This window comes from Desmodus rotundus, chromosome 12 (genome assembly GCF_022682495.2).
Source record: "Desmodus rotundus isolate HL8 chromosome 12, HLdesRot8A.1, whole genome shotgun sequence".
Lineage (NCBI taxonomy): Eukaryota > Metazoa > Chordata > Mammalia > Chiroptera > Phyllostomidae > Desmodus > Desmodus rotundus.
The window spans coordinates 42,870,531-42,895,426 of NC_071398.1; the positions used below are offsets into that span (position 1 = coordinate 42,870,531).

The following is a 24,896-nucleotide window of genomic DNA, read 5'->3' on the forward strand; positions in this document are numbered from 1 at the left end:
GCCTTTGTGTCCTTTAATACTCTCTGCAATATAATGAGTGTGATCCTCCTGGTTTTAGAGATGAGGAAATAGGTGTCAGAAAATCGTCACTTGCTCCAGGTTACATGGAAAGGAAATGGCAACAGAAGGATTTGAACTCAGATCTTCCCTGGTCCCAATTCCCTCCCACAGGCCCCACCCTCACCAACACACATTGTTTTCTGGGGCAACTCTGCGCTGAACCTTTTAGGAGATTACCCATTAATCCCCACCACAGTCTCCCAGAGTAGGTGGTCAGAGGACCCTGTGAGTCCTGTGCTGCACCCCAGGAGCCGGAGGCCCAGAGAGGTTAGTTCATGGCTCTGGGGCTGCCCAGCCAGCAAATCTGGAGCAGGGATTTGCGCTTGGGCCACCTGGCTGCAGTCAGCCCGTGCGCTGCCTCCTAGTAAACGGGTGGCAGATCCAGAACTCATCCAGTGTCCTGAGGCCAAAAGAGTTGGGGGTGGGGGCTCAGTTGCCCTCGTCGATTCTGTTCCCGCAAAATAATCGGGAGAATTTAGAGCGTGAATTTGAGTTTTCTTTTCTATCATTCAATCAACACCCACTCTCCTGACGGCCTTCTCTGTGTTCTGCCTGTGTTGGGTAGCACTACGGACACAGCGTGAGTCCAGTGTGGGAGACCACAGTGGGCAGGGCTGGGATGTGGGAGTCCAGGAGGCGGCAGGAGCCCGGAAGGAGCGTCTCACGCAGCCTGTGGGGTGTGAGAGAAAGCTTCTCAGAGCAGGGAGCGTTTGCACGCGGGCTTGGAGAGCTGACGCGGAGCTTCTGGCGGTCTGGTGCACGGGACAGTAGCGCTCTCTGCTGGAGATATTGTGTAGTGCAGAGACTAGGGTACTTCAGGGTTTCGGGAAAGCTCGCGTTGAACCAAATTCTATGATGCGAGAACCAGTGAACCCAGTTTAGGCCAATTTACTTTTCTAGGACTTGATTCAGTCAGCCAGTCACTCAACAAATATTTAGTGAGTACCTACTTTGCGCCAGCTCTGTAGGTAAAGATACAGTACTGACCATACAGAGCCCTGCTCTCGGGAGTTGGCATTCTAGTGGAGGGTGAACTGATAATATAATATACAGTCAGATTAAAATATATGTGTAAAACAAAATAATAATATACGATCAGTGGTTAATATTTGCTAAATGCTTCCTATCTTCTTATTAACGCATTCGATCGTCACAGCTTTTGACTATCTCCATTTTATAGATTAGGAAAACCGAGGCACAGAGAGGTTAAGTTACTTGTCCAAGGCCTGCACAGCCAATAAGTGCTGAAATGAGATTTGAACCCAGAGCCCAGGTTTTAGCCATTACATTCCCTCGCCAATAATGTGATGTGACATAATAATGTGATATATGACATAAAATAATTTCAGGCCCTGAACATTTTGTGAACCAAATCAAAAAGGGAAATGAGGTAGTGTTTTGGTGAGAGGGTGTTATTTAGAAGGGGCAGTCAGGAAAGGCCTCTCGGAGGAAGCGGCCTTTGAGAAGAGACCAGACAATGAGATCTGGGAGAAGGGAGGTCGAAGCAGGAGGCACAGCTAAGGCAAAGGCCCAGAGGATGAAACTGCAAGAAGGCCATGGGTCTAGAATCCAAAATTTCCAAGATTCCGAGTTCTTAGGGTTCTAGGTCGCCAAGGCCCCGGTGTCCAGGCTTCGCGCACGCGGGACTCATCCTGATTCGACGGGTGCTGGAGGCTCTGCGTCAGAGGTGCAGAAATCCCCTCTGGGCTCTCGCCGCCAGCCTAAACTTTCCCCGGGCGGTGGGCGGGGCCAGCCTCACCTGTGGGGGGCGGAGCGTCTGACCGCCCAACCTCTCAGAGGACCCGCCCACGGCCCCGGACGCGGGGCACAGCTGGCAGCAGCTGAGCGTGCGTGGCTTTCGGGACGCCGCCGGGAACAACGCAGCGGAGTGAGTCCTGGAACCGGCCGCAGTCAGGTGGGCGCCGGGTGAGTGGGTCGGGGGTCCCGGGGACCTCGAGGATGGAGGCAGGGGCGGAGGGTGAGGGCTGGGCCTGGCGCACCCCTGGGCCCGCTGGCTTGGCAACGGGACCGGCCCGGGGGGCCTCTGGACCGCCCCTGCCCCGCCCTGGGGCTCCCCCGGCTCTGGAGGCCCATATGGGGCCGCGCCCCCACCCCCATGCTCAGGTAAACAGGAGCAAGGGCGGAGCTTAGGAGGAGGGAGGGGGCCCTTATGACGGCTGCCGGGAAGCCGGGGTGCGCGGGGCTGGGCAGGAGTAAGTTGAGTGCTTCGGGTGGCTGACCGTGATGGAGATAGTGTGTGCGCGTGTATGAGACGGTGTACGAAGCTGAGGGGCGTGTGTGATGGTGTGGGAAGCTCAGGTGTTGTCATGCTGTGGGTATGGGTGTGAAGGGGAGACGGACCCCGTCCCGGTGACCCCGAGGGACTGTGTGAATGATGTGGAAATGTGGGCCCCCTCTAATTGTGTGTTTGTGATCGTGTGTGTGTGTGTGGCTGTGTGTATGGGAGGGACCTGAACTGTGGATTAGGTGTGAGTGAGACCAGGAGGTTGCGGGGCTGTGGCTGTCTTTCTCCCTGTGAAGTGGGGTGAGTGGCAGGGAGGTGGCAATGTGTGCCACTGGATGGCCGTGTGGGGTGTGACTGTCACTGTCAGCCGTGCAGTTGTGTGCACAGGGCTGAGTGTGTGCAGGAGTTCACTGACTGGGGGACCATGTGAGTGTGGGTGCGGGTGTGCGTCCGGGAAACAGCCCCGGTGCCGTGTGGCTGTGCGGGTCCCCACAGCTGGTACTGTGGTCGTCCTTGGGACTGTGGGAGGTCGGGGGGCTGCGTCTGGAGCACTGGGCTCAGCTGCCCGAGGCTGTGCCGAGGCTGTGCCTGAGGCTGTGCCTGAGGCTGTGGGCGGCTGTGGGCGCCAGCCGAATTGCATGAATACTGGTTGTAGTTGTCGGGTGGCTCTTGACCTTATGTGATTGTGTTTGGCTGTTTATGGGGCTCGTGTGTGACATATGACACTAAAGACAGTGTGACACACACACGTATAGAAAGGACAGTTGCACAAATATATACAGAGAGAGCGAGTGAGGGTGACGACAGTGGTGGCCCACCTGGCTGCAGCGTCGTCCCATACACCAAAAAGGCTGCAGGTTTGATTCCCAGTCAGGGCCCATACCTGGGTTGTGGGTTCGATCCCCGATTGGGGCATGTATGGGGGGGCAACCAATCGATGTTTCTCTCTCACATCAATGTCTCTCTCTTCCCCCTCCTCCCTCCCTCCCTGCCCTCTCTCTCTAAAATCAAATCCATAAAATCAATAAACGTACCCTCAGGTGAGGGCTTCAAAGTTTAAAACAGAAACCCACAGGATTACAGGCTGCCCTCCTGCATGTCCAGGTGTGTACGATAGCGAACTTGTGAGCAGGTGCGGAAACCTCCGGGCTGGGCTGCTCGAGGTGGACACCCTGGCCTGAGTGAAGTGCGCCAGAGAGGGTGTGTGCGGAACCTGGGGCACCGCCTCTGCGTGTCTGCACAGCCGCCTGTGCCCTGGCCGCCCACTTGGGACAGCGTAACTGAGTCTGAGTTCAGGAGCCATTTGCACGCCCATGTTTGGAGCTCTATATCTGTGTGTGTGCCGCATGTGCAAAACCCTGGCTGGCCCGGCGAGGGGTTGGGGGGCGTTGAAGGAAGTGGGGAGACGGTGGCCTGTCCATCATCTGGGAGTGCGTGAGCTTGGAGGAGGCGCCAGGCACACAGGGGCGACTGGGAGGGTCCCTGTGTCGTGGGAGGGGCCGTGTGTCGCGGGCCTGAGCGAGGGGACAGCCTGGATGGGAGACATCTGCGGTTTGGTCATATTTTCGTGGGTGAGAGAGTTCGTGTATGCACGTGTGGTGTGCTGGCTTTTGTTTCCGAGAGGAAAGAAAATGTCCCTGTGCGTTGGGCCATATTCCCGGGAGGGGAGTGTACGCGCGTGTTTGCCCGAGTTAGTGTGTTACGTTAGGTTGTCATTCAGAAGGGAAGTGTGGATGGTGTGTGTGAGTGTGTTCACTGAGTTGTGTTTCTCAGAGGAGGAAGAGTGTGTCCGGATTGTGTTTCTGAGAGGAGGATGTGTCTCACGCTGTATTTCAAGAATCCCTTCCGAGGCGCGTGTTGAGTCGTGTTTCCGAGAGCGGGGTGTGTTTGTGTGCGAGCGCGCACCCGAGGGTTCCAGAGGCACCGCCAACTGGGCATTGGCTTCGTTACCCACACGCAACCACGTGAAGTCCCACGTGTAAGACCCCCACCCATTACCATCTGGGCCTAAGACCCTCAGCTGTCACATGGCCAATGACATCCATGGGCCACACCTGTCACATGAGTGTCCCGACACGCCTTGGGCTGGTTGGGCCTGTCCAGAGTGGAGGGCGGAACCCCGTTCCCTCGGGGTCCATCAGCTCCTCAGGCCCTGGGAGCCCACACGTGGGGCCCACCTCCCTGACCCCCACATGGAGAGGCCTCCTCTGCTTCCGGCCCCCTGGCCCTCTCCTCCTGTCCCAGCCCCCAGCCCCAGTGGTCTGACTGGTTCCCAACAAAACACCCTAAGAATGAGCTCACAGAGAAGCTGCCGCCTCCACACACCCCGCCCCACACACCCAGCAGCGAGGCGCCTCCAGTGCCAGGCCACACAGCCAGGAGGTCTGGGCCAGGGTATCGGGGCCCCTTGGGGTGGTGAGGGCTGGCCAGGGGGCTGCGGCTGGTGGGAGGCCGAAAGCCAACTGTTTGCCCCCTTTCGGTTAGTCACACATGGGGTTTGGGAGCTGTTCTCAGGGCTGAGAACGGGCAGAGGTAGACTAGTGTTCCCAGTTGAGGGCTGGCCAGGATGGGTGCGGGCCAGGATGTCGGCTGGCAGGCGGTGGGACAGAGGCAGAGGGCTGGCTGGTATGGCCAGACAGGGAGATAGCTGGGGCAGGGGTGGGGGTGGGGGGTCCTGCTGGCCACAGTGGCTTAGAGGCTGAGGGTCTGGCTTGCCTGGCCTTGACAACGATTCCGCACCTGGCCGCCCCCCAGGAGCAGCGATGTCTGTGCAGGTGGCAGCTCTCGGAAGCGTGGGGCTGGGCCCAGAGCACCTGAGCCCTGAGGAGCTGGTGCGGCAGACTCGGCAGGTGGTGCAGGGGCTGGAGGCCCTCCGTGTGGAGCACCGTGGCCTGGCTGGGCACCTGGCGGAGGCCCTGGCAGGACAGGGTCAGGTGGCTGGCTTGGAACTGCTGGAGGAAAAGCAGCAGGTGGTGAGCCACTCGCTGGAAGCCATCGAGCTAGGGCTGGGCGAGGCCCAGGTATGAGGGGCCTAGACCTGGTGGGGAGATGCAGACCTGGGGAGAGGCCCGGGAGGAGGGCCCAGGTGTGCAGGGGGGTAGGAGAGACTTAGTGAGCCAAGTCTGGGAGGGGGTGGCTCTAGGCCAGAGATGGGGTCCCTGAGAAGCGCTGGAGGGCCCTTGGATGTGACAGGAACCCCTGAACCATATGGGGGTCCTTCCACAGAACTGTGGGCCTTGGGGAGACTTTAGGGTGCATGGGTGGGACATGAAGTCCCTGGGTATAATTTGTGTGCCTGGGTGAAATCAGAGGGGTCCCTGGACAGGGTTTGGGTTTGTCCCTGAGGGCCTCTGTGCATCCTTGGAGTGACACTAGAGGGTTCTCTGCTGAATCTGGGGGTTCCTTGATAGAACGGGGATGCTCCGGCTTAAACTTGAAGCCCAGGACTGGGGCAGCGCTGCCTGAGCCCTGACTTCTGCCCTTGACCCCCCCGCAGGTGCTGCTGGCCCTGTCGGCACACGTGGGCGCGCTGGAGGCCGAGAAGCAGCGGCTTCGAGCACAGGCCCGGCGGCTGGCCCAGGAGAACGTGTGGCTGCGGGAGGAGCTGGAGGAGACACAGCGGCGGCTGCGGGCCAGTGAGGAGGCCGTGGCCCAGCTGGAGGAGGAGAAGAGCCACCTGGAGTTCCTGGGGCAGCTGCGACAGTACGACCCACCTGCGGAGAGCCAGGTACCACGGGGCTGGGCGAGGCGGGGGCCATGGTGTGCTAGGGGTCCTGACCCACCTTAGATACCCCACAGCCCCCCCCAACCCTCCATGAAGCCCAGGGCTGTTGGCCCTCAGAGAAGCCCCCAACCCACTAGAACTCCCACAAAAGCCCTCAGCTGTTCCACAAAACCCCCAGGTCGCTGCCCCCAAGCCCTCAGGAGACTGGAGGCCCTGACCACCACCTCCCTCAAACTCCAAGATTCAGGACCCCATCCCTGAAACTAACTGCCAGCCCTCCTGACCCCCCCTTTCCCGTCCTCTCCGCAGCAGCCTGAGTCGCCCCATCCTCGCAGAGACAGCCTGGCCTCCCTGTTCCCCAGCGAGGAGGAGGAAAGGAAAGGTGGGGGGCAGGGCACGTGACCATGGAGCTCAGCTGTGCAGGACGCAAGGCTGAGGCCGGAGAGGGACTGTGGGACCCCAGGGTCTCTAAGCAGGGGACAGGGGAGGTCAGGGCAGGGTGTCAGGAGGATGAAGCAGATGGCTGTGGGGGTGATGGGGCAGGTGAGGCTGGAAGGTGTGAAACCAGGCGGGTAGGTGCCTGTGTTCATGTCCCACGGGCCGCTTGAATGCCTGGGGTCCTGATCTCAGAAGTTAGCACGCGGCCCCACAGTCCTGGGGGCCAGCTGGACAGCGAGGCGGTTGTAGCTCTGGGGTGTCCATGTCCCCTCGTGTGAGGCCGGGGCGGGGATAGGAGGCCTGCGATGACTGGATCCCCGCCACCCCCAGGTTCTGAGGCAGTGGGGGCGGCAGCAGCTCAGCAGGGTGGCTACGAGATCCCAGCGCGCCTCCGGACGCTGCACAACCTTGTCATCCAGTACGCCGGGCAGGGCCGCTACGAGGTAGCCGTGCCGCTGTGCCGCCAGGCCTTAGAGGACCTGGAGCGGAGCTCAGGCCACTGCCACCCCGACGTGGCCACCATGCTCAATATCCTGGCCCTGGTGTACCGGTAAGGGCCAGCTGGCTGGGGGCATGGGGTGGGGCGGGGGGACCAGGGGTGACGTGGCAAGGGCGGGAGCCGTCGTCAGGTGGAAGGGGGGACCCTGGTGTCTGCTCTGTCCTGCATGGGTTACAGGGGTGATTGGGAGGGGACAGAGACCCGGAGAGGCCACTTGGATCCAGTCAGAGGTCAGGGAGTGTCACCCCAAGTGGGGCGATACCGGGGGTGGCCAAAGGCTTGGCGGTGATCTGGAGGTACGGGGACCCCTGTGCTAGACTTAGGGGGTGTGGGGAGACCCAGACGGAGCCCCACGGGTGCCACCCATGCTGGGCTCAGCCAGGCCCCTGCTGCCCCACCCTGGCCAACCACCTCTGTCCCTGGGCCACCCCACAGGGACCAGAACAAGTACAAAGAAGCCACAGACCTTCTGCACGACGCCCTGCAGATCCGGGAGCAGACACTGGGCCCTGAGCACCCGGCGGTGAGTGGGGGCCCGGGAGGCCTGGGGGCTGTGCCCTCCTGCCCCTAACCCGCCTCTTCCAACCCTGCAGGTGGCCGCCACCCTGAACAACCTGGCTGTCCTCTATGGGAAGCGAGGGCGGTACCGGGAGGCAGAACCCCTGTGCCAGCGAGCCCTGGAGATTCGTGAGAAGGTCCTGCCCCTGCCCAGCCTGAGTCCCCTGTCCAGGGAGGCCCTTACCGCTTGGTCCTGAAACACAACATTCTCTGGATCCCGCAGGGATACTGACCCTGGGCTGCCCTGATCTGCCCGTGACCCCTGACCTTTTATGCCTGTCTCACTGGGTGTCGTGAACCGACCACTGAAGACTAGAGAGCCCGTCCCCATGACCCACCACACTTGACCTCCCCGAGCTCCATTTGATCTTGACCTTTGACTTTGATCTCTCTTCTAACTCACCTCATATGCTCCCAACTTGGTACAACCCCCTCCCTGATCTACTTATTTGACCTTGTACCCCAAGGTCAGGGTAGTTTCTGGACAACCATGACCTCTGATCTGATGACTCTCCAGCTTGGTGCAACTTCAGGCCTCTGGCCCAACGCCACTTCAATCCCGTAACCCCTAACTTGTGGCCCCCCTTATGGCTGCTGCATCATGGGGCATGCCAGTCCTGGATGACCCCAATGACTTGTGTCCCCCGCAACCCCTAGGTCCTGGGCGCCGACCACCCGGACGTGGCCAAGCAGCTCAACAACCTGGCCCTGCTCTGCCAGAACCAGGGCAAGTTCGAGGAGATGGAGCAGCACTACGCTCGAGCCCTGAGCATTTACCAGGCCCTGGGCGGGCCCCACGACCCCAACGTGGCTAAGACCAAGAACAACCTGGTGAGGGCGCCCTGGGCCCTGGGGTTGGCATGCGAGAGGCCAGGAGCAGCCCGCTCTGCCAGGCCCCTGGAGGGGTTCCGAGACTCGGCTTCCCAGCTGGGCCCCACCCAGGGGGAGGCTGCTCAGCTTAGAGCACTCACAAGTGGCAGGAGACAAGCTAGCGGTGGCGGCTGGAGAGACTGGCCTGGAGCAGATGACAGCATCAGACATTTATTAGGTTCTGGATCCCCTGCTTGGTACTTTCCTGGTACCATCCATTTCTGAAGGGACCCTGTGAGGTAGGTGTTCCTGTGGCCCCCATTTTGCACACGAGGAAACTAAGGCACAGAGGCCGCGTCACCGGCCTCAGGTAGAGCAGGGACCGGGCTGAGCCAGAAAGTCCCCTGGGGTCAGGCTGCAAGCTGGGCTGTAGGCGAGGCCCGGAGTGGGGGTGGGCCCCAAGGAGGGGATGCGGCTGGATTCGGTGCTGGGGGCGTTCCCAGACCTGAGCCAGGATCAGCCAGGCCCGCCCCCTGCAGGCCTCAGCCTACCTGAAACAGAACAAGTACCAGCAAGCGGAGGAGCTGTACAAGGAGATCCTCAGCAGGGAGGACCTGCCTGCGCCCCTCGGTGAGCCCCTAGTCCCTCCCCAACCCCCAGGGGGCTTCTCAGTGTCCCGACCATAATGCCCCCCACCTGTCCCCCAGGAGTCCCCAACACAAGCAGAGCTGGCGATGGAGAGCAACAGGTGAGGGTGGGCTTCGCTTTGGCTCCTGGGGCGGGCACGGGGCCTGGGCGGGATGTGGGGACTGACCGGGGCCTGGGGCCTCCCCAGAGCCTGCGTCGGAGCAGCTCGTTCTCCAAGTTCCGGGAGTCCATCCGGCGAGGCAGTGAGAAGCTGGTCTCCCGGCTCAGAGGCGAGGGCGCAGCAGGAGCAGCCGGGTGAGTGTCGGATCGGGTCAGCACAGAGCCCCGATATCTGCAGCCCCTCCCTGCGTCCTGCTCCAGAGCCTTCCATGGCTCCCATCTCCCCTGAGCTGGGGTGGTCTTCCCAGGGGGGGAGCCAGGCCCTCGCGGACTCACTCGGCCCCTGCAGGATGAAGAGGGCCGTGTCACTCAACACGCTGCACACAGATGCTGCGCGGGCTCCCGGGACACAGGTGAGGGGGAGCCAGGGGCCCTAGCTTGGGGATGGAGTGGGGGCCACTCTGACAGGCCCAGAGGCAAGGGAAGGGAGGGGCAGGCTGGTGCTGGGAGCCAGGAACTGGTAGGTTGGAATGGACCCGAGGACAGAACAGATGGGTTTTCCTTGGGGGTCAGGTAGGGACAGGAGGGTGAGCAACAGAGCCACCGCGATGGACAAGCTGGCAGCCAGGCCGCTGGGGTAGCTCTGGTGGCAGCTGGGGTGTGTCCTGCCCTCGCCCACCCTTGTGCCCATCCCCAGTCCCCCAGCCGGCACCTGAGTGAGGCCTCTCGGACCCTCAGCACCAGCACCCAGGACCTGGGCCCCCGCTAAAGTCAACAGGACCACGTGGCTTCAGCTTCTCGGGGAGCACAGGGGAGGGGTGGGCACAGAGGAGTCCCTTCGTCTCCCTGCCTGGCCCCCCGCCTCTTGAGGACAGCCAGTGGATTGGGCTGCCCTCCCCTCCTGCGATTAAAGGCTGTAGATTTGGCTCCAGGGAGTGTCTGAGGCTTCCTTCCTGCAAGAGCCTTCCAGCACCTCCCTGAGGCCACTCCATGCCCCTGGGACTCAGGGCCAGGTAAGCCGCAGGAGCCTCCAGTGCACAGCTTTTAGGGCCCCGCCCCCACCTGGTGCTACAGCTGCTGCGCAATCTGCTGGATCCTCTGCAGCGTCTCCTCAGACTCCAGCTGCTCCAGGCTGAGCAGGGACAGGCCCAGCTGGTCCTCCTGGAGGGGAGGGACAGAGGGAGGGTCAGGCCAGGGCCGGGGGACAGCTGCTGCACTTCCTCCCATGCCCCCACGAGGAAATGGGGGTCCACAGTGACAGGAGGTGGCTCACACACATGGGGTTTGGGGACAGCACACTTGAATCTGGAAACACCTGCAGGATGCAGAGCACACTGTCCCTGCAAACAGGAGGTGGGCCAGGAGGTGGCAGCCAGACAGCCATGTCCCAGCTAGAGAACGGTCAGCTTCCTGGAGGCTCCGCCGGCCTGCTCACCCCAGTGCCCTCGCCCTCCCTCCTCTGGGCTGCCACTCAGGGGCTCGGCTGCTGCAGACACACACTGGCGTCTGCAGCCCCTACCTCCCAACACTTCCCCGGCCGGGCTCGTGGACACACACACATGCATCTTTGTCAGAGGCAGGCTGGGGTTAGGGCTTGGGGAGGAAGCCGACTTTCCCAGAGGAGGAGCTTAGCTTGGGAGGGTGAAGGGAAGTGGGGACGGCCACCTCCAGCTCACCCTGTGGAACGGCTGCGCCATCTGCCGCAGGAAGTACTTGGCCACCTGGACTCCCTCATCCACGGTCAGGTTGAGGTTGGCGTCTGTGAGGTGCTCCTGGATCCAGCGGGGCAGCTTCCCCCGCTTGTCAGCCCGGGCAAACCGCTTCCAGGAGGAGGGCAGGAGAGGAAGGGAAAGCGTCGGGACCCTGGGGCGGGGGCTCGGGCCACCCTGCCCAGCACTGCCGCTCTGGACCATGACTGGGGGAGCTGCCGGGTTGGAGGGGCCCCTGAACCCGCACCTTGTCCGCGAAGATCATGAGGCCGTAGTCCGTCTTGCCCCTGATGGCCCGGCCCACACACTGGGCCGCGTGGCGCATGGCATCGAAAGTGAGAAAGTCGTTCTCTCGGATCTGGAACTGGTCCCGCAGGTATTCCAGCCGTGCCTGGGGTGAGGAGATGGGGAAGTGGTCCCTAAGGGGAAGTCTGTCCCTCTGCACAAGTCCTAGGGGGAGCTCAAGCGAGGCCCTACCACCTGACCCTCGGCGCTGCTCACCTTGAGGATGCGGCTCTGGGTGTAGACATAGGGGACACCGAACATGATGACGGCCCGCCCGAAGTGGTGCACTGTGTGGGCGGCAGGGGGGTGGGGGCGGATGAGCCCAGCTGCAGAGAGCCAAGCAGGTAGCCCAGGGGTGGGGAGAGCACGTGTGCTCCGAGGGCCACAGCCAGCACCTGCGGATGAGGGGAGTGGGCCCCTGGGGGAGCAGAGGGCCAGAGCCCCTGGAAGGCTCTTGGGGAGGGGAAAGCCGGGTCTACTCACCGAAGTCGATCCCCTCGGACACTTTGCCCCGAGCCACCGACAGCAGGATGGCCCCACGGCCGTTCTCGCAGGCCTGCGGAGGGGAGGGCAGCCGAGGTGGAGCTGCAGCCCCTCAGAGCTGCCACTTTGCCCCTCCCCAGCCACTCTTTCAGCATCCCCCCTGCCACCCCCATACTCACCTCCTGGTACTTCTCCAGGGCGACACTGGTCTCAGCCCCATCCTGGGTCTCAATAAAGAGCAGCTTGTTCCTCTGGATGTTTTCGAGGATGCCCTAGGGAAGGACACTCGGCCGGTCAGGGTGTGGCGTGGCAGCAGGAGGGTTAAGTTCACAGGTGTCCTGGCTAAAAACTGTGCCAGCTTCCCAGGCAACAGGCCACCTCCCTCCCCAGCAGAGACCCGGAGGGAGGGGGCACGGGCCAGGCTCATTTCTTTCAGGGAAAGCATGATCCTGGTGGGGAACTGATCCCCATCTCTCGGACAAAGACAAGTGGGGCAGGCATGTGGCCCAGGACGGCCAATTGGGACACTTCCCCCCCACCCCCCCCCCCCTGCAATGACTGGTGGGGACGCTGATGTAGGCCAGGCAGAGCCCATCAGAGGCTGCCTGGAGGCTGTGACAAAGACAAGTGACCAAGGACAGAACTGAGGGTCTAGAAAGACACCCCTTCGCAGGTGGACGGACACCTGTAGCATTCAGTGGGGAGAGCGCTTTGGAGCAACTGGCCTCCTACACAGGAAAAAACGTGAACCTCGACCTTCCACCACACACAAAGACGAGCCTGAGGTGCTCACAGACCTGCATGTGAAGCTGAAACTACAGAGCTTTCTAGAAGCAAACACACGAGACTACCTCTGTGACCTTGGGGTAGGCAAGGGTTTCTTAAACAGGACACAGACGGCACTCAGGACACGGGGCTCCCGCTGTGTGGGAAGAGCCTGTCTGAGGACAAACCAAGGTCGTGGCCACGTGTGGATGAGGTGCCCCCCCCCCGACTCTGTGGAGTTTGGATTAGCCAAGTTCACCTACCTCACCCCAAAGGAGTGTTTGCTTCCATCAACCCTCAGAGCTGGCCCACAGGGCTTAGGACACAGCAGCCGCTCCCCTCGCCACCTCCCGCCACCGCCCAGTGCCTGGGCCCTGTCTCCAGCATGCCCCACAACCTCGCGCACGCGCTCCCCAGTGCAGACTCTTTGCCCCAAGTCTCTGTCCCGTTTTAATTCTCTGAAACCTTCCTCAATAGCACGGCACCCAGCTAGAGTCACGCCTGCTACCCAGCGTCTGCATGTCAAGCCATATATACTAGGGGGACAACTGTGGTGGTAACCCCCCCCCCAAAAAAAAATGCAGCAAGGGAACAAGGAACCAAGAGGGTAGGGGGTGGTTATCTCCCCGAAGGGGTACGCGGTTGACAGAAGGGCCCACTCAGTTCCCACCCTGGGTGTGGGGGGAGGGGCACGGGGGTTACACACTATTTCTTCTGCGAACTGCTCGTCTTACACACGCCTGCCACCTATGACATGTCACCATTTACAACACAGGTGACGCCGACACAGAGCGGCAGAGCCACGACCCGAGAAGGGCGCCCTCCCTGGGCGTGGGCGCGGGGGCAGCGGGCGTACCTGCTCGTACCAGGAGGCCACGGTGCTCTCCATGTACTGGTAGCTGGTGAAGAAGGCCACGATGCCGTCGGGGACCACGGCGGACATCTCCAGCAGGAGGTTCCCGTAGTTCCGGATCACCGCTGGGAGGGGTGAGGGGTCGGGCCCTCTGCTGGCTTGGGCCCCCCTCCCCACTCACTCCCTACCAGAGCGTTCCTGTCTAATGCCTGGCCTTGAACTGGGGCTCCCCAGAACCCCAGCGAGCTGTCTTTGGGCTGTTCACACACACGTTCCACTTCTCTGTGCAGGCAGATGGGACGACAGCAGCCCCTCCCCATCCCCCAAAGGTGGGCCTGGCCACATGACCTGCCACGGTCAATGAAACAAGTGCAGACGTGGCTGTGGGTCACTTCCAGGTGAGCACCTTTGTGAGCCAGTGTACAGTCCGCCATGGTCACCATGCTCCCTCCCGCCACATCTCACCAAAGCAGTGATACGTCCAATGGTGGGGGTTCCCAGGGAGGTGACATTGAGCAGACCCCCACCAATCCGCAATGCATGAACCGTGGACAAGAAGCAAGCCGTATGTGAAGCCACTGACTGGGGTGTATTTGTTACTTCGGCAAGACTGACACCATACTGACTGAAAACCCGCCCCCTTGGAACCCACACAAACCACCCCCGAGCTCGGCATACCAATGTCATCCCGGGTCTCAAACTTGGAGCTGATGGCCACCTGATCATTGCCACGGCCGATGATCTGGAGAGAGCGGGAGAGGTCATGGTAAGCGAAGCGGCAGTGACCACTCCGATGTGTGCTGGTCGCCAGCTGGTGCTGGGCTAAGCTTTTTATAGACACAGTATCACTGAACGAACCCTCAGCTACCCCGTTATCTGTACTGCACAGAAAAATGACCTCAGGCTCAGAGAAGGTGGGTGGCCAGCCCGAGGGCGCACGGCCAGTAAGCAGCAGAGACAGAACTGCACCCAAGCCTGCCCACGTTCCCAGCCAGCAAGCACACTGCAGCCGGCCCCACAATCACACTCCCCACCGTGACCTGGACGGACACTGGTGCACCCCGACCGCAACCTCACAAACCCGTGCTGCTGTGCGTGGAAGGGCCGGGCTGCACCCCCCCGGAAAACAACTCCCAAAGCCACCACAGTCTGGGAGTCCAATATTCAAGTTCGGCACAAACTAATAGAGCAGCGAAGGCTGCCCTGCCCTGAGTCCGTTCAGTCCTGACTGAGGTCCCTCTGTGACCCTTTAAACCGTCCCGCTGCTGACATAGGACACTGACGGGATAGCGCTCGGGCCCTGAGGGAAGAACTGCACAGCACACAGCACACGCCTGCTTTCCCAAGCCTGGAAAACGCCCAGTTCTCAAACACACCTGGCCCCGGGCTTCCGGTGAAGGACGAGGGCCGGGGTTAAGCTGCCCGATTTACAGAGGGACTGAGGCAGAGCAGAAGGGTCACTTGCCAAGGTCACAGGCAAACAACGAACCGGGCAAAGCCAGGTTAATCAAGAGCTGAGCCCTGGGCCACGTGAGGTTTTACACCCATCAGCTCGCTCCCCTCTACCGCCTTGGGAGACGCAGAGGAGGCACCCGGTTTACAGACGAGAAGCTGAGACTGGGGGAGTGTGCCCAGGGCGAGCAGTAGCACCTGTCCCGGGCCTGGGTGACTCCAGAACTGTGCCCTGAGCAGCAGGGCTCTCCTGCCCGATTGATGGACAGAGCAGACAGAGGAAAGACAGCCCCTCACATGCATCTCCCCGCTCTGGTACCCGACTCTGTCCCACGCACCATGGGGCACAGGCAGACCCGGGCCAGCGTCATGGTGAAGGTGGCCATGGTGACAGGGTGGAAGTCCAGGATCCTGGGGTAGATGTCCAGCGGCGACAGCGTCTGTGGTGAGGACAACAGGAGGGATCTCAGCAGGACTGGGCGGGGACCCCACAGGGGCTGGCTGGGGCCTGGGCAGCAGCGAAGGGCCCTCACCCCAGATGTGATGATGACGGACTGGAAGCGCTCAAACACGGGTTTGATGGCCAGTGAGGCGTCCATGCAGCTGCGGGAAGCAGGCTAGGGCAGTGACGGCCAGGCCGGGGCCAAGGCCCCAGAGCCCGCTTCTGCCCCCGCCGGGGTCAGCTCTCACCTGAAGTGCAGGACAGGGTTGGCGATGGTGGGGGTCCTGTCATCAAAGGGCTCGATGATGATGGTGAAGCCTACAGGGGCCGGTGAGAGGCCGGGGGGTCGGTGATAACTGTGCCCACTTGCCTGGTCCCCACCCCCAGGGTGAAAGAGACCAGCCACCTGCAGCCCAAGCCTTAAAACCCAGGCGCCTGAGTCCAAAATACACTGCAGCCCGCCCACCCCTCCCCAGGACTGGCACGTGTGCAAACCTTCATGGAGGGTCCTGGGTAGAGAGCACCCAAGGGTCCTGCCTCAGTCTCTCCCAGGGCCGCAAGGGACCACCCTGCCGCTCAAGCCCCCTCCCACGACCTTTCTGTCCAAGCTACCCGGAGGCCGTCAGCTCTGCCCCGCCCTGACCCCGTCCCCAATGCAGCCGCCATCCCCTCCTGCCTGGTCATCACCTCCTCACGGGGCTCCCGGCTCCCACCTCCACAGCCAGAGGGACCCCATGAAATCCTGAGTCAGGTTACATCCCTTCTCTGCTTTAAAGCCCCCAACAGCCCCGCACCACACTGCACCCTTCCCGGGGGCCAGAATTGTGTGCAAGGCCTTGCCATCCCAACCCCGTCTCCTCCTTGCTCAAGACCCTCCCGCCTAACTTGCAAAAACCGTCAGGCTCACGTCCCCCGCCAGGGCCTTTGGGCTTGCTGGCGCTGGGCAGCTTTCAAAGCAGCTGGCTCCACTGGGTCATTCAGGACCCGACTTGAATGTCAGCTCCTCCGAAACGCCCTCTCTGGCCAGCCTGGCCACCACCAGCCTGCTCCAACATGGCAGCCTCTTTGTTTCTCATGAAAACGATCACTTTCTAGAATTCTCCTCGTTTGTGTCTTTGCCACCATGCTTTCCCTCCACAATATTAGTTCCAGGAGGTCAGGCACGAGGTCTTTCTTGGTTCCTGCCACTTCGCCAGTGCTGGGCTTGTCCCATTAGTTGAACAAATAGATTAAATAAAAGTAACATATTCAATTTCACTCCATTAAAAAAAGAAAAATTCAAGTCCTCTGTGCCCAGCCCTGTGCTGGGGACACAGCAGTGGGGACCAACAGCTCTGGCCCTGCCCCCTCAGCAGTGACAGGGATACAGACCCAGCCAGACCCAGCCTGGAAGTCGGACAGGGCTTCATGGAGGAAAGGACGTCTCTACTAAGTTGGGACCTGAGGATGAGGAGGCAGTTGGGGGCTGAAAGGGGAGGTATTCCTGGTAGAAGAAAGTGAGGTGCTGGCAGATGGGGAAGTGGGGTGGAGAGGAGAAAGGTGGCCCCAGAGGGAAGACCACGGGGCCAGAGGGACTGACGGAAGCTGAAGGAAGCTTCCAGTGGGGCTCACTGCTGGTGGGCTGGCCCTGCGGTGCTGGAATGGCCCAGCCGCAGGACATTAGGCAGGCCTGACCTGGTTTCCCGAGAGAGGAGTAATCCCCAGGGATCACATGGAGCCCTGGGCCCGCCTACAGAGAGGAACAGGAGGGAGTGCTGACCAATGAAGGCGCTGAGGCCTCTGGAACACTTCCCCTCTCCCTGGCAAGCTGGAAATATGAGCATCAGCCTCCACCGCCCCTTCCCACCCCACGATGCCCAGGGCCCCATGTCCCCACCTCTTTACCTCCCACATCTCCCTCCCATTCTCTCATCCAGCCCTGGCCCCAGTCCCTGAGGGAAGAATATTTCTAAAGTACAAATCTGCCCCATCCTCTCCCTTGTTCAGAACCTGCCATGGCTCCCCAGTGCCTACAGGAACAGAATGATCAAGTCCTTCCCACATCCAAAGTGTGAGCTGACCCCACAGAACTTCTCTGGCTTCATCTCCTACCATCGCCCCCTCCTCCCCCCGTCCCCAGTCTGCACATCTGAAAACGTAAACCTGTCGGTGGCCCCCAGTGCCCTCAAAGCCCAAGCCCGAGCCCGAGCCCAGCTCTACGAGGTCCTGAGTGTCCACGTCCCACAGACAACCCTCTGGACTCCTAGGGGACCCTGATCCCAGTTGCCAGGGGGCCCGGCAGGGGCAGGAAGAGGTGCGCTTACCCTTGGCGTAGGTGCTGACAAGGGTGGCGAAGTTAGCCAGGAGGGTGAGCGGGGAGAAGTCGGCGAGGTCGGTGATCTCCAGGGTGTGCAGGAGGGAGCGGAGGCGCTCAGCGCAGAATCTGGTGGGGGGCCGGACAGGGTTATGGGGAGTGGAAAGTACAGACGGCACCAGCAGCCCCTCCTCTGCTGTCAGAGCGCGTGGCCATGCCTCAGCCTCCACAGGTGACCGAGTGCTCAGTGAGGGCAGGGACTGGGGCTGTCTCGGCCACCTCTGCGCCCGCAGGTTGTCCAAGTGCACAGCAGGCAGAGCCGCAACCACACCACTGCATGCAGAGCAAGCCACACACGGTCACACGGTCTCAGACGCGGGTTATCCGTCTCAGTGTCCCCACTGGACTGTGAGCCCGGAGGGCAGGGCCAGGGCTGCCTCAGTCCCACTGTGTCCCCAGCACAAAGCAGGCCCTCAGAGAACCTGTGCTGAGTGGCTAAGACCCCCGTCTCCCATGGGGGGAGACAGGTAAGTCTGCCCCGAGACGGAGCAGCCAGGAGCTTTGGGGCTCCCCAGGCCTGGCTGTGCACAGCTACCCTTCACAGTGCTCTGTGACCCTGGGCCACAGTGTCCCCATCAGGGACACCCTGAGATCCGGAGTACAAAGGGCTTAGGTCATCACCAGTGCTCCAGACAGGGCGGGCCCTGATATCACTGCTTTCTCACTCAGCCACACGGAGACGCCCCCCGCCATTCCCAAAGTGGGGGACTGGAAGTCAGAGAGTCCGAGTTATCCAAAGCAGCCTACAAAGTGCCTGCCCTCGGGCCAGACCCATTCTCTGGTCCTCCGGGTGAGCGTGGGATGGGGCAACGGGAGGCACTGTGGGGAAGAGATGGGGTCCAGGGTACCTGGGGCCTTTGCTCCAAGCTCCCACCTGCTGGGTCTCGTCAGGAGCCCCTCCTCAGGGCCCCTCTCTCCCCTGCCCTGTGGCCCGGGGTGGAATGACCTCTGCGTACTTGCAAGGGTCCCTGCTGGCTCCTCTGCCCTGCCCAACCCCTCCAGCAATGGTGTGTCCATTCAACTCTCTTCAGGTAAAGTCTCTGCTCAAGCCACGTGCTGCCTGCCAGGCCCTGCCCAACACGGGGACCCCAGGACCAGCTCTGACCTTGCCCTTGGACCTGCCTGCTAGGGGCAACAAGGGTCATGCATGCTCCCCCCCACCCCCTACTCCTCACTTACTCCTGACACCGGCAACACGATGACCCCAGGCCACAGATGCAGGGGACAAGGCTGCCGGCAGGGACCCGACCCCCCACCCCCAGCTGGGTGGGGTGGCACCTGAGGGGCTTGCGCTGGATGCACACGCGCTGGGCCAGGCCACTCAGGAAGGCGGGGGGGCTCTCCTGCACCACGTGCTGCACCCGCAGCCGCCACTTGACATACTCCAGCAGGCGCCGCAGGAAGCCCAGGAAGTGCTCCGCCGTGCGGATGGAGCCGGGCACCGCCTCTGCAGGGAGAAGGGGTCAGCCACCACACCACAGGGGGAGGGGGCCAGGGAGCCGGCCAAGGTGGGGCAGCGGCTTACCCTGCAGCACCTCATCGGGCAGCACGGGGTTGGCCAGGTGGGCGTCAGTCTCCCGGGCGACATGGGCCTCGCGCAAGCCCTCCACCAGGCGCCTGTACTCGTCCCGCAGACGCTCCTCGTCCGTCTGCTTGATCCTGTGGGGAGGCGGGGTGTAGGACGAGCAGGGGACACTGGGACAGGGCTGGCGTCCCTGGAGGCATGTCAGGCAGAGAACAGGGGCTCGGGAGAGGCAGAGGCCCAGCAGCAGGAGCAAGGCGGGCCCCAGGGTCTGCCAGCAGCCCACGCCCCTACCTGAGCACTGTCTTCTGCAGGGTCTCCAGGTTGCCCTGGCATCTGTCGAGGGTCCGGCGGGTGAGGTTGACACTCATGGAGTCGATGCAGACATTGTCTGGGAGGGTGGGGCAGAGGGCCAGGCTCAGGCGGGCTGAGACGTGGAGGCAGCCAAGGGGCTGGCCAAGCCTCCCTGGCCCCGCCCTCACCGATGTTGTGGGCCTCATCGAAGACCACAACTGCTTTGCGGGCCAGCTCCTTGGACACCAGGTCTGCAATCTTGGGGTCCAGGAGGTAGTGGTAGCTGTAAACCACCACGTTGGCATGCAGGATCTGGGGGGCCAGGAGGGAGAGTTATGCCTAACTTCCACCCATGATCCCTGAACCCCGCTACCTCCCACCCTCCCACAGTAGTTCATCACTTCCTCACAGGCCCGCAGAGGTGAGGCAGGGACAGACAGACACGGGCAAGGCACAAAAATAAGGTAACAGACAGACCGACGCATGGAACCATAAGGAGATACAGGCAGGCAGGCAGACAGACAGACATAGGCACAATGGGCAGGCAGCTTGGAACCCTCACACATGCCCCCTGCTCACCCCCTGCCAGCTGCCTCACCGAGTAGCGGGCAAGGAAGTATGGGCACCAGCCCTGGCGCTGCCCCATGGCCTTCAGATCGTCCAGGTTGTAGATGCCGGCAGGGAGGGGTACTTGGCGCCCGTGAATGTCAAATTCCTGGGGCGGGGCGAGAGGGAGGCTGGGGGTCAGGGATGCAGGCTGTCACAAGCCATCTGGGCCGCCCTCCCTTGGCCCTGTCCTGGCAGGCACCTCGTAGAAGCGGCAGTGGGGCAGGCTGGTGTCCTGCTGGTACTGCGCCCGAACGTAGGAGGCTGTGAGGCTGTGGCATTTCCCGTCGACGTCTTTCCCAAAGCGCAGGGGCGTTACCTGTGGAGCGGGGCAGGGGTGCAGCTCAGCACTGAGGGGAGCCGCGGAGCCCAACCACTGGCAGAACCTGGAGCCTGCCCCTCGTGACTGGGTGCGGTGGGAGGCCGTCTCGTCTGGGGTGAGAAGAGGGGATTTTTGGAAAACTTGATCTGTTTCAATAACAGTTAAGACACTTGGGAACTTACTGCAGGGGGCAAGAGTGGCAAAATCATTTCCCTTAAATTATTAGTTTTAAGACATTAAGCCCTATATACAATGGAGTATTATTCAGCCACAAAAAAAGAAGGAAATATTCCCATTTGCAACAACATGGTTAGATCTTCAGGGCATTATGCTAAGTGAGGTGAGTCACACAGAGACAGACAGATTACATATGATCTCACCTATACATAGAAACTTAAAAAAAAAAAAAAAGAAAGAAAGAAAAAGACAAAGGAAAGAGAAACAACCAAGCTCACAGATGCAGAGAAGAGACTGGTGGTTACCAGAGGTGGGGTGGGGTGGATGAAATGGGCAGAGGCGGCCAAAAGGTACAAACTCTGGGTTGGAAGCCAGTGATGGGGATGTAATGTACAGCACGGTGACGACAGTCAATACTAGAGTGCATGTTTGAAAATTTTTAAGACAGCCCTGGCTGGTGTGGCTCACCGGGTTGAGTGCTGGCCTGCAAACCAAAGGGTCAAGGGTTCGATTTCCAGTCAGGGCGCATGCCTGGGTTGCAGGCCAGGTCTCCACTAGGGGGCAAAAGGCTACCACACATTGATGTTTCTGTCGCTCTCATTCTCCCTCCCCCCCTCTCTAAAAATAAATAAAATATTTAAAAATAAATAGTTAAAAGAATAGATCCTAAAAGTTCTCATCACAAGTAAAAAACTACGTATGACTACGTAAGATGACAGACATTAACTAGACGTAGTGCAGTCATCGTTTCGAGATGTAATTCAATCATTACGTTGTACACCTGAAGCGAATGTCAATTATACCTCAAAGAACAATAAACAAAAAATACATTAAGCCTGTGAGATTCTTTAGTGTGTAGATTGAAGATAATGGCTTAATCTTTTATTTATTTATTAAAGACTTTATTTATTTTTAGAGAGAGGGGAAGGGAGGGAGAAAGAGAGGAAGGGAAACATCAGTGTATGGTTGCCCCTCGAGTGACCCCTACTGGGGACCTGGCCTGCAACCCAGGCATGTGACCCTAATTGAACTGGCAACCTTTTGGTTCGCAGGCCGGCACTCAATCCACTGAGCCCCACCAGCCAGGGCATCTTCCCTAATCTTATCAACAACTGTATGAAGCAGGTACTTATGTATTCTCACTTTACAGAAAGGAAACTGAGGCCCAGACTGCAGAAATCACCTATCCAAGAGTACACAACTAATAAGTTTCAGAGCCGGGAAACCAGACCTATTAGACTCCAGGAAGTGCCTTTTTAACTTCTCCCAGGCTGGGAGAAAGTAGGAGGGCTTCCCCGGAGGAGTGTGCTTGCCGCTGCCATGAACAATGAGTGGAATTCAGTGAGTGAGACGAGAACTGTGTGTGTGGCCCCGGCATACCTCCTGAAGAGCTCTGGCCTCAAGTGCTGAAACTCCTGGTTGGATGGAAGAGTTTCCTCAACCCTGGGGCTTAAGGCCAGGGGAGGAAATGGGCGCTCACCTCAGGATGAATACACAGGTTCTTCCGGGAGCTCAGAGCCAGCCCCAAAAATGACAGCTTCTCACCCTCCTGCTTCTCATAGAAGTTGAGCAACTTCCGAAGCTCTTCAATGACCTGTGCGAGTGGAGGAGGGAGAGGGGACTTGGCCTCAGTGAAAGCACAAGCCCCTGCCCAGCAGGCCCCAGCCTCGTCCCCAACTTCGCCAACTTGTGATGGCAACCACCCGGGGGACCAGTGAGGTCCAGCGAAAGTGGAAAAGCATGAGGATTGGCTCTGGCTCACCTTCTCAATCTCGGGCACCGTCCTTGAGCAGTAGATGAGTTTGGTCACCTCCAGCGGGTGTGCCTGCGGACGACAACAGGCTCAGCTTCTGTCTGGCCCCTTTCCTTCCTCTCCCTCCACAGGCCCAGTGGGCCACTTACTCGCTGGTATGCCATGATCAGGGCCAACAGCGACACTGTCTTCCCGGTGCCTGAGGGCATCTCCAGGACTCCATGACCCTGCATGTTGGGAATGAGAGGCACAAAATATAGGCTCTCAGAACTTCAGGAGCCTGAACTCTGGGGACACCCCACCCCTTCAGAACGCCACCATCTTGGAATGGCAGGACAACACAGCAATTGAAAGTCTGGGATGCAGGAGCAGCGGGTTTGAACCCCGCTTCTGCCGCCTCTTGGTCGAGTGGTCTTTGGCAAGTGCCTTCACCTCTCTGGCCTCAGTATTCTCATCTCTACAATGGGCCTAATAAGCCCTAATGAAAAACTAGGGGTTACACATTCAGCATAGTATCTGATATAAGTGAGCCCTTTTTTTCTTTTAACTTAGCAAACACTTCCACAGCACTTACTCTGCGACTGGCAGTATTTCTAAGTGTCTTACAGAAGGGTGTGTCAACTTTGGCTCTGTTGACATCTGGGGACAGGACAATCAATACTTGGTTGCGGAGGGCTGTCCTGCCCACTGTAAGATGTTTAGCAGCCTCCCTGGCCTTTAACTACTGGATGGCAGAAGCACCCCGACTCCAGCCAACCAGGAATGTCTCCAGATGCTGCCCAACGCCCTCTGGGGGTCCAAATCATCCCCAGCTGAGAACCACTACCTTACTTAGTGAATTAACTCATGTAACCCTCACGTTAACCTCTGAGATAAGCGACTGTTACTAGGCGCCCATTTTGCAGAGGTGAAAACTACGGAACAGGGAGGTTAAGTGATTTACCCAAGGGCACACAGCTGTGGGTCCAGGATTCCAACTCAGGTAGCCGTCCCCAAAAATTCTATGTGTTCCTCACCACGACGCAGCTCAGCCTGCGATAAATGTCAGCTGATGCTATTATTAACTATTATTACTTTAGACAACAGGAGGTTCGGGAGTGCTGGCTTCCCAGGGACCTCGGATTTCTATCTAGACCTCCTGCATTTTCAGTTCAAGCCGCCCGGGGCGCAGCCTCACGCACCTTGGCGTCCAGCGTGCGTTTGAGCTCCAGCATGTAGGAGAACTGCTCGGGGTAGATGTAGTCGTACGGGAAGTAGACCAGCAGCCCGTCCACGTTGAGCCTGCCGGTGTGGGCTGCCCGGTCAGTCCCGCGTCCCCTCAACCCCTCTCCAGCCCGTATACTCCCCAGTCGTCAGGCTGAGGGAGGTTACCTGACGGGCTCGGCTCGCCCGTCCCCCCGGATATCCCCCAGTTCCCCCGGAGTCTCCGGGTCCCCTCGGCATCTCCTCGCTGCCCATCCCCGTTACGGCACCTTGGATCCCCGCGGCTGTCCCCACCCCACCCCTCAGTCGCCCCTCGCCCCGCAGGGGTCCCGGGCACGCCCACCAGTCCCCCCATCTTCCATGACCCCGCGCCCACTAGCGAGCCGCGAACCCCAGACCCCCTCTCACTTCATGGCGCCGGCCTAAGCTAGAAGCGGCGTCAACCCGCCTCCCTCGTGAATATTCAATGAGACAGGATCGGTGGGGCGACCTCGAGGCGCCGCTCCACCTTTCTCCTGATGCCATTGGCTGATCCTGCTCGTCACTCACTGGAGTGGAGCCAATCAAGATAATGCGCGTGCGCACGGCAGAGCGAGGGCGGACTCACAGGGAGGCGGTGCTAGAGGCGTCGCTGAGGATCCCCGAGGACCAAGAACAAAACCTGTGAGGAAGAGAACCGAGGGAGTCGATCCCGTTTATTAGGATTCGGTCTTCCCGCATCAACCCAGATTATCTGAGTAGCAAAGAGACCCTAGGGGGAGGTAACAGGGAAATTGGGGACTCATGTAGGGCCCACGTGTTAGTAATCGCTTCACCGCCCCAGACAAACACGCACTTAGAAAATACCTACTGTGCCCTAAACTTCTCTGGGATAAGTAACTTCTCTCACTTATTAAGCTCCTGCTGTTTGCCAGATACTGTCTTAATCAGGCAGTAATAAAAAGGCACTGTGGCTTAGTGGTTAAGTGGTGGACCCTGGAACCGGAATGCCTGGGTCCAAATCCTGGATCCACTGTCTACCACCGCCTGCGTGACCTTAATCAAATCACGTCACTTCTCTGGTGCTCCGTTTTCGTCTCTGCGAAGTAGGATAATTAGGTTATCTACAGTGAGGACGACTCTTCAACTAACCCACATAATGCAGTTAAAATTGGACTTAGCACATACTAAGCATTCAACGAATGCTAGCTTTTATGTGTTTGTTTTGGAAATAATGATGGGGCATGTACTGTGTGGCCTGACCCTGTGCTAAGCCCTGAGTTACCACTTCATAGTCGCCTCAGTTTCTTTCTTTCATTCATTCATTCATTCACTCACATATATTCCCTGAGCCCCTGCTCTGCGCATCCCGTGGTGGGTGGTGAAAGGCACACAGCAGTGACTGACTGAGACAGCCGCAGCCATGGCCTCTAAGGGCTCAGATTCCGGTGCGGATGACAGACTCCTCCGTAGACAGTGAGGACCCAGTGTGTGCAGGGCTGGGATGGGGATGGGATGGGAAGCCGCCCCTGGCCCAGCTGTAAAGATTTGGGCAAGCTTTTCTGAGACTGTTTCCTCACCTCTAAAGTGGGGATAATGAGACACACACCAACAAAT

The 24,896-nt window shown here is 59.9% G+C and overlaps 2 protein-coding genes across 6 annotated transcripts; one reads left to right on the forward strand and one right to left on the reverse strand.

The window, feature by feature from the left end:
• Positions 1-1,862: 1,862 nt before the first annotated feature.
• Positions 1,863-10,007, forward strand: KLC3 (kinesin light chain 3). Of its 5 annotated transcripts, XM_045202914.2 has the most exons (13): positions 4,079-4,687; positions 5,060-5,325; positions 5,802-6,032; positions 6,339-6,411; positions 6,798-7,017; positions 7,402-7,489; positions 7,560-7,661; positions 8,182-8,355; positions 8,874-8,964; positions 9,042-9,082; positions 9,170-9,276; positions 9,431-9,494; positions 9,779-10,007. In XM_045202914.2, exons 1-13 carry the CDS (start codon positions 4,333-4,335, stop codon positions 9,848-9,850), a joined length of 1,884 nt encoding a protein of 627 aa, XP_045058849.2. In that variant the 5' UTR covers positions 4,079-4,332; the 3' UTR covers positions 9,851-10,007. The 5 variants fall into 5 exon arrangements, with proteins under 5 accessions (XP_045058851.1, XP_045058850.1, XP_045058849.2 ...); XM_045202916.2 differs by lacking the exon at positions 4,079-4,687 and adding an exon at positions 1,863-1,986 and having other exon boundaries at positions 9,042-9,276; XM_045202915.2 differs by lacking the exon at positions 4,079-4,687 and adding an exon at positions 1,864-1,975 and having other exon boundaries at positions 9,042-9,276.
• Positions 8,550-23,757, reverse strand: ERCC2 (ERCC excision repair 2, TFIIH core complex helicase subunit). The gene is made up of 24 exons (XM_024569463.3): positions 23,709-23,757; positions 23,279-23,378; positions 22,247-22,324; positions 22,107-22,169; positions 21,825-21,938; positions 20,048-20,164; positions 19,838-19,954; positions 19,428-19,551; positions 19,240-19,336; positions 18,949-19,082; positions 18,702-18,870; positions 17,374-17,492; positions 15,319-15,388; positions 15,162-15,231; positions 14,967-15,068; positions 13,855-13,918; positions 13,180-13,301; positions 11,738-11,830; positions 11,559-11,631; positions 11,292-11,362; positions 11,038-11,181; positions 10,758-10,901; positions 10,144-10,242; positions 8,550-9,424 (listed from the first exon to the last, which is right to left on the reverse strand). The coding sequence occupies exons 1-23, from the start codon at positions 23,711-23,713 to the stop codon at positions 10,150-10,152; spliced, it is 2,283 nt and encodes a 760-aa protein (XP_024425231.1). The 5' UTR covers positions 23,714-23,757; the 3' UTR covers positions 8,550-9,424; positions 10,144-10,149.
• Positions 23,758-24,896: the final 1,139 nt, after the last annotated feature.

Bases quoted from the DNA above. Each gene is read 5' to 3' on its own strand.
- ERCC2 (XM_024569463.3), bottom strand. The intron at 22,170-22,246 runs GTAAGTGGCCCA...TGTCGTCCGCAG, and splicing joins TGATCATGGCATACCAGCGA to GCACACCCGCTGGAGGTGAC. The intron at 11,363-11,558 runs GTGAGTAGACCC...CCGCCCACACAG, and splicing joins GTCCGAGGGGATCGACTTCG to TGCACCACTTCGGGCGGGCC.
- KLC3 (XM_053914505.1), top strand. From the start codon at position 4,333: ATGGCCAATGACATCCATGGGCCACACCTGTCACATGAGTGTCCCGAC. The intron at 4,688-5,059 runs GTCTGGGCCAGG...GCCGCCCCCCAG, and splicing joins CCAGGCCACACAGCCAGGAG to GAGCAGCGATGTCTGTGCAG. The intron at 7,490-7,559 runs GTGAGTGGGGGC...CCAACCCTGCAG, and splicing joins TGGGCCCTGAGCACCCGGCG to GTGGCCGCCACCCTGAACAA.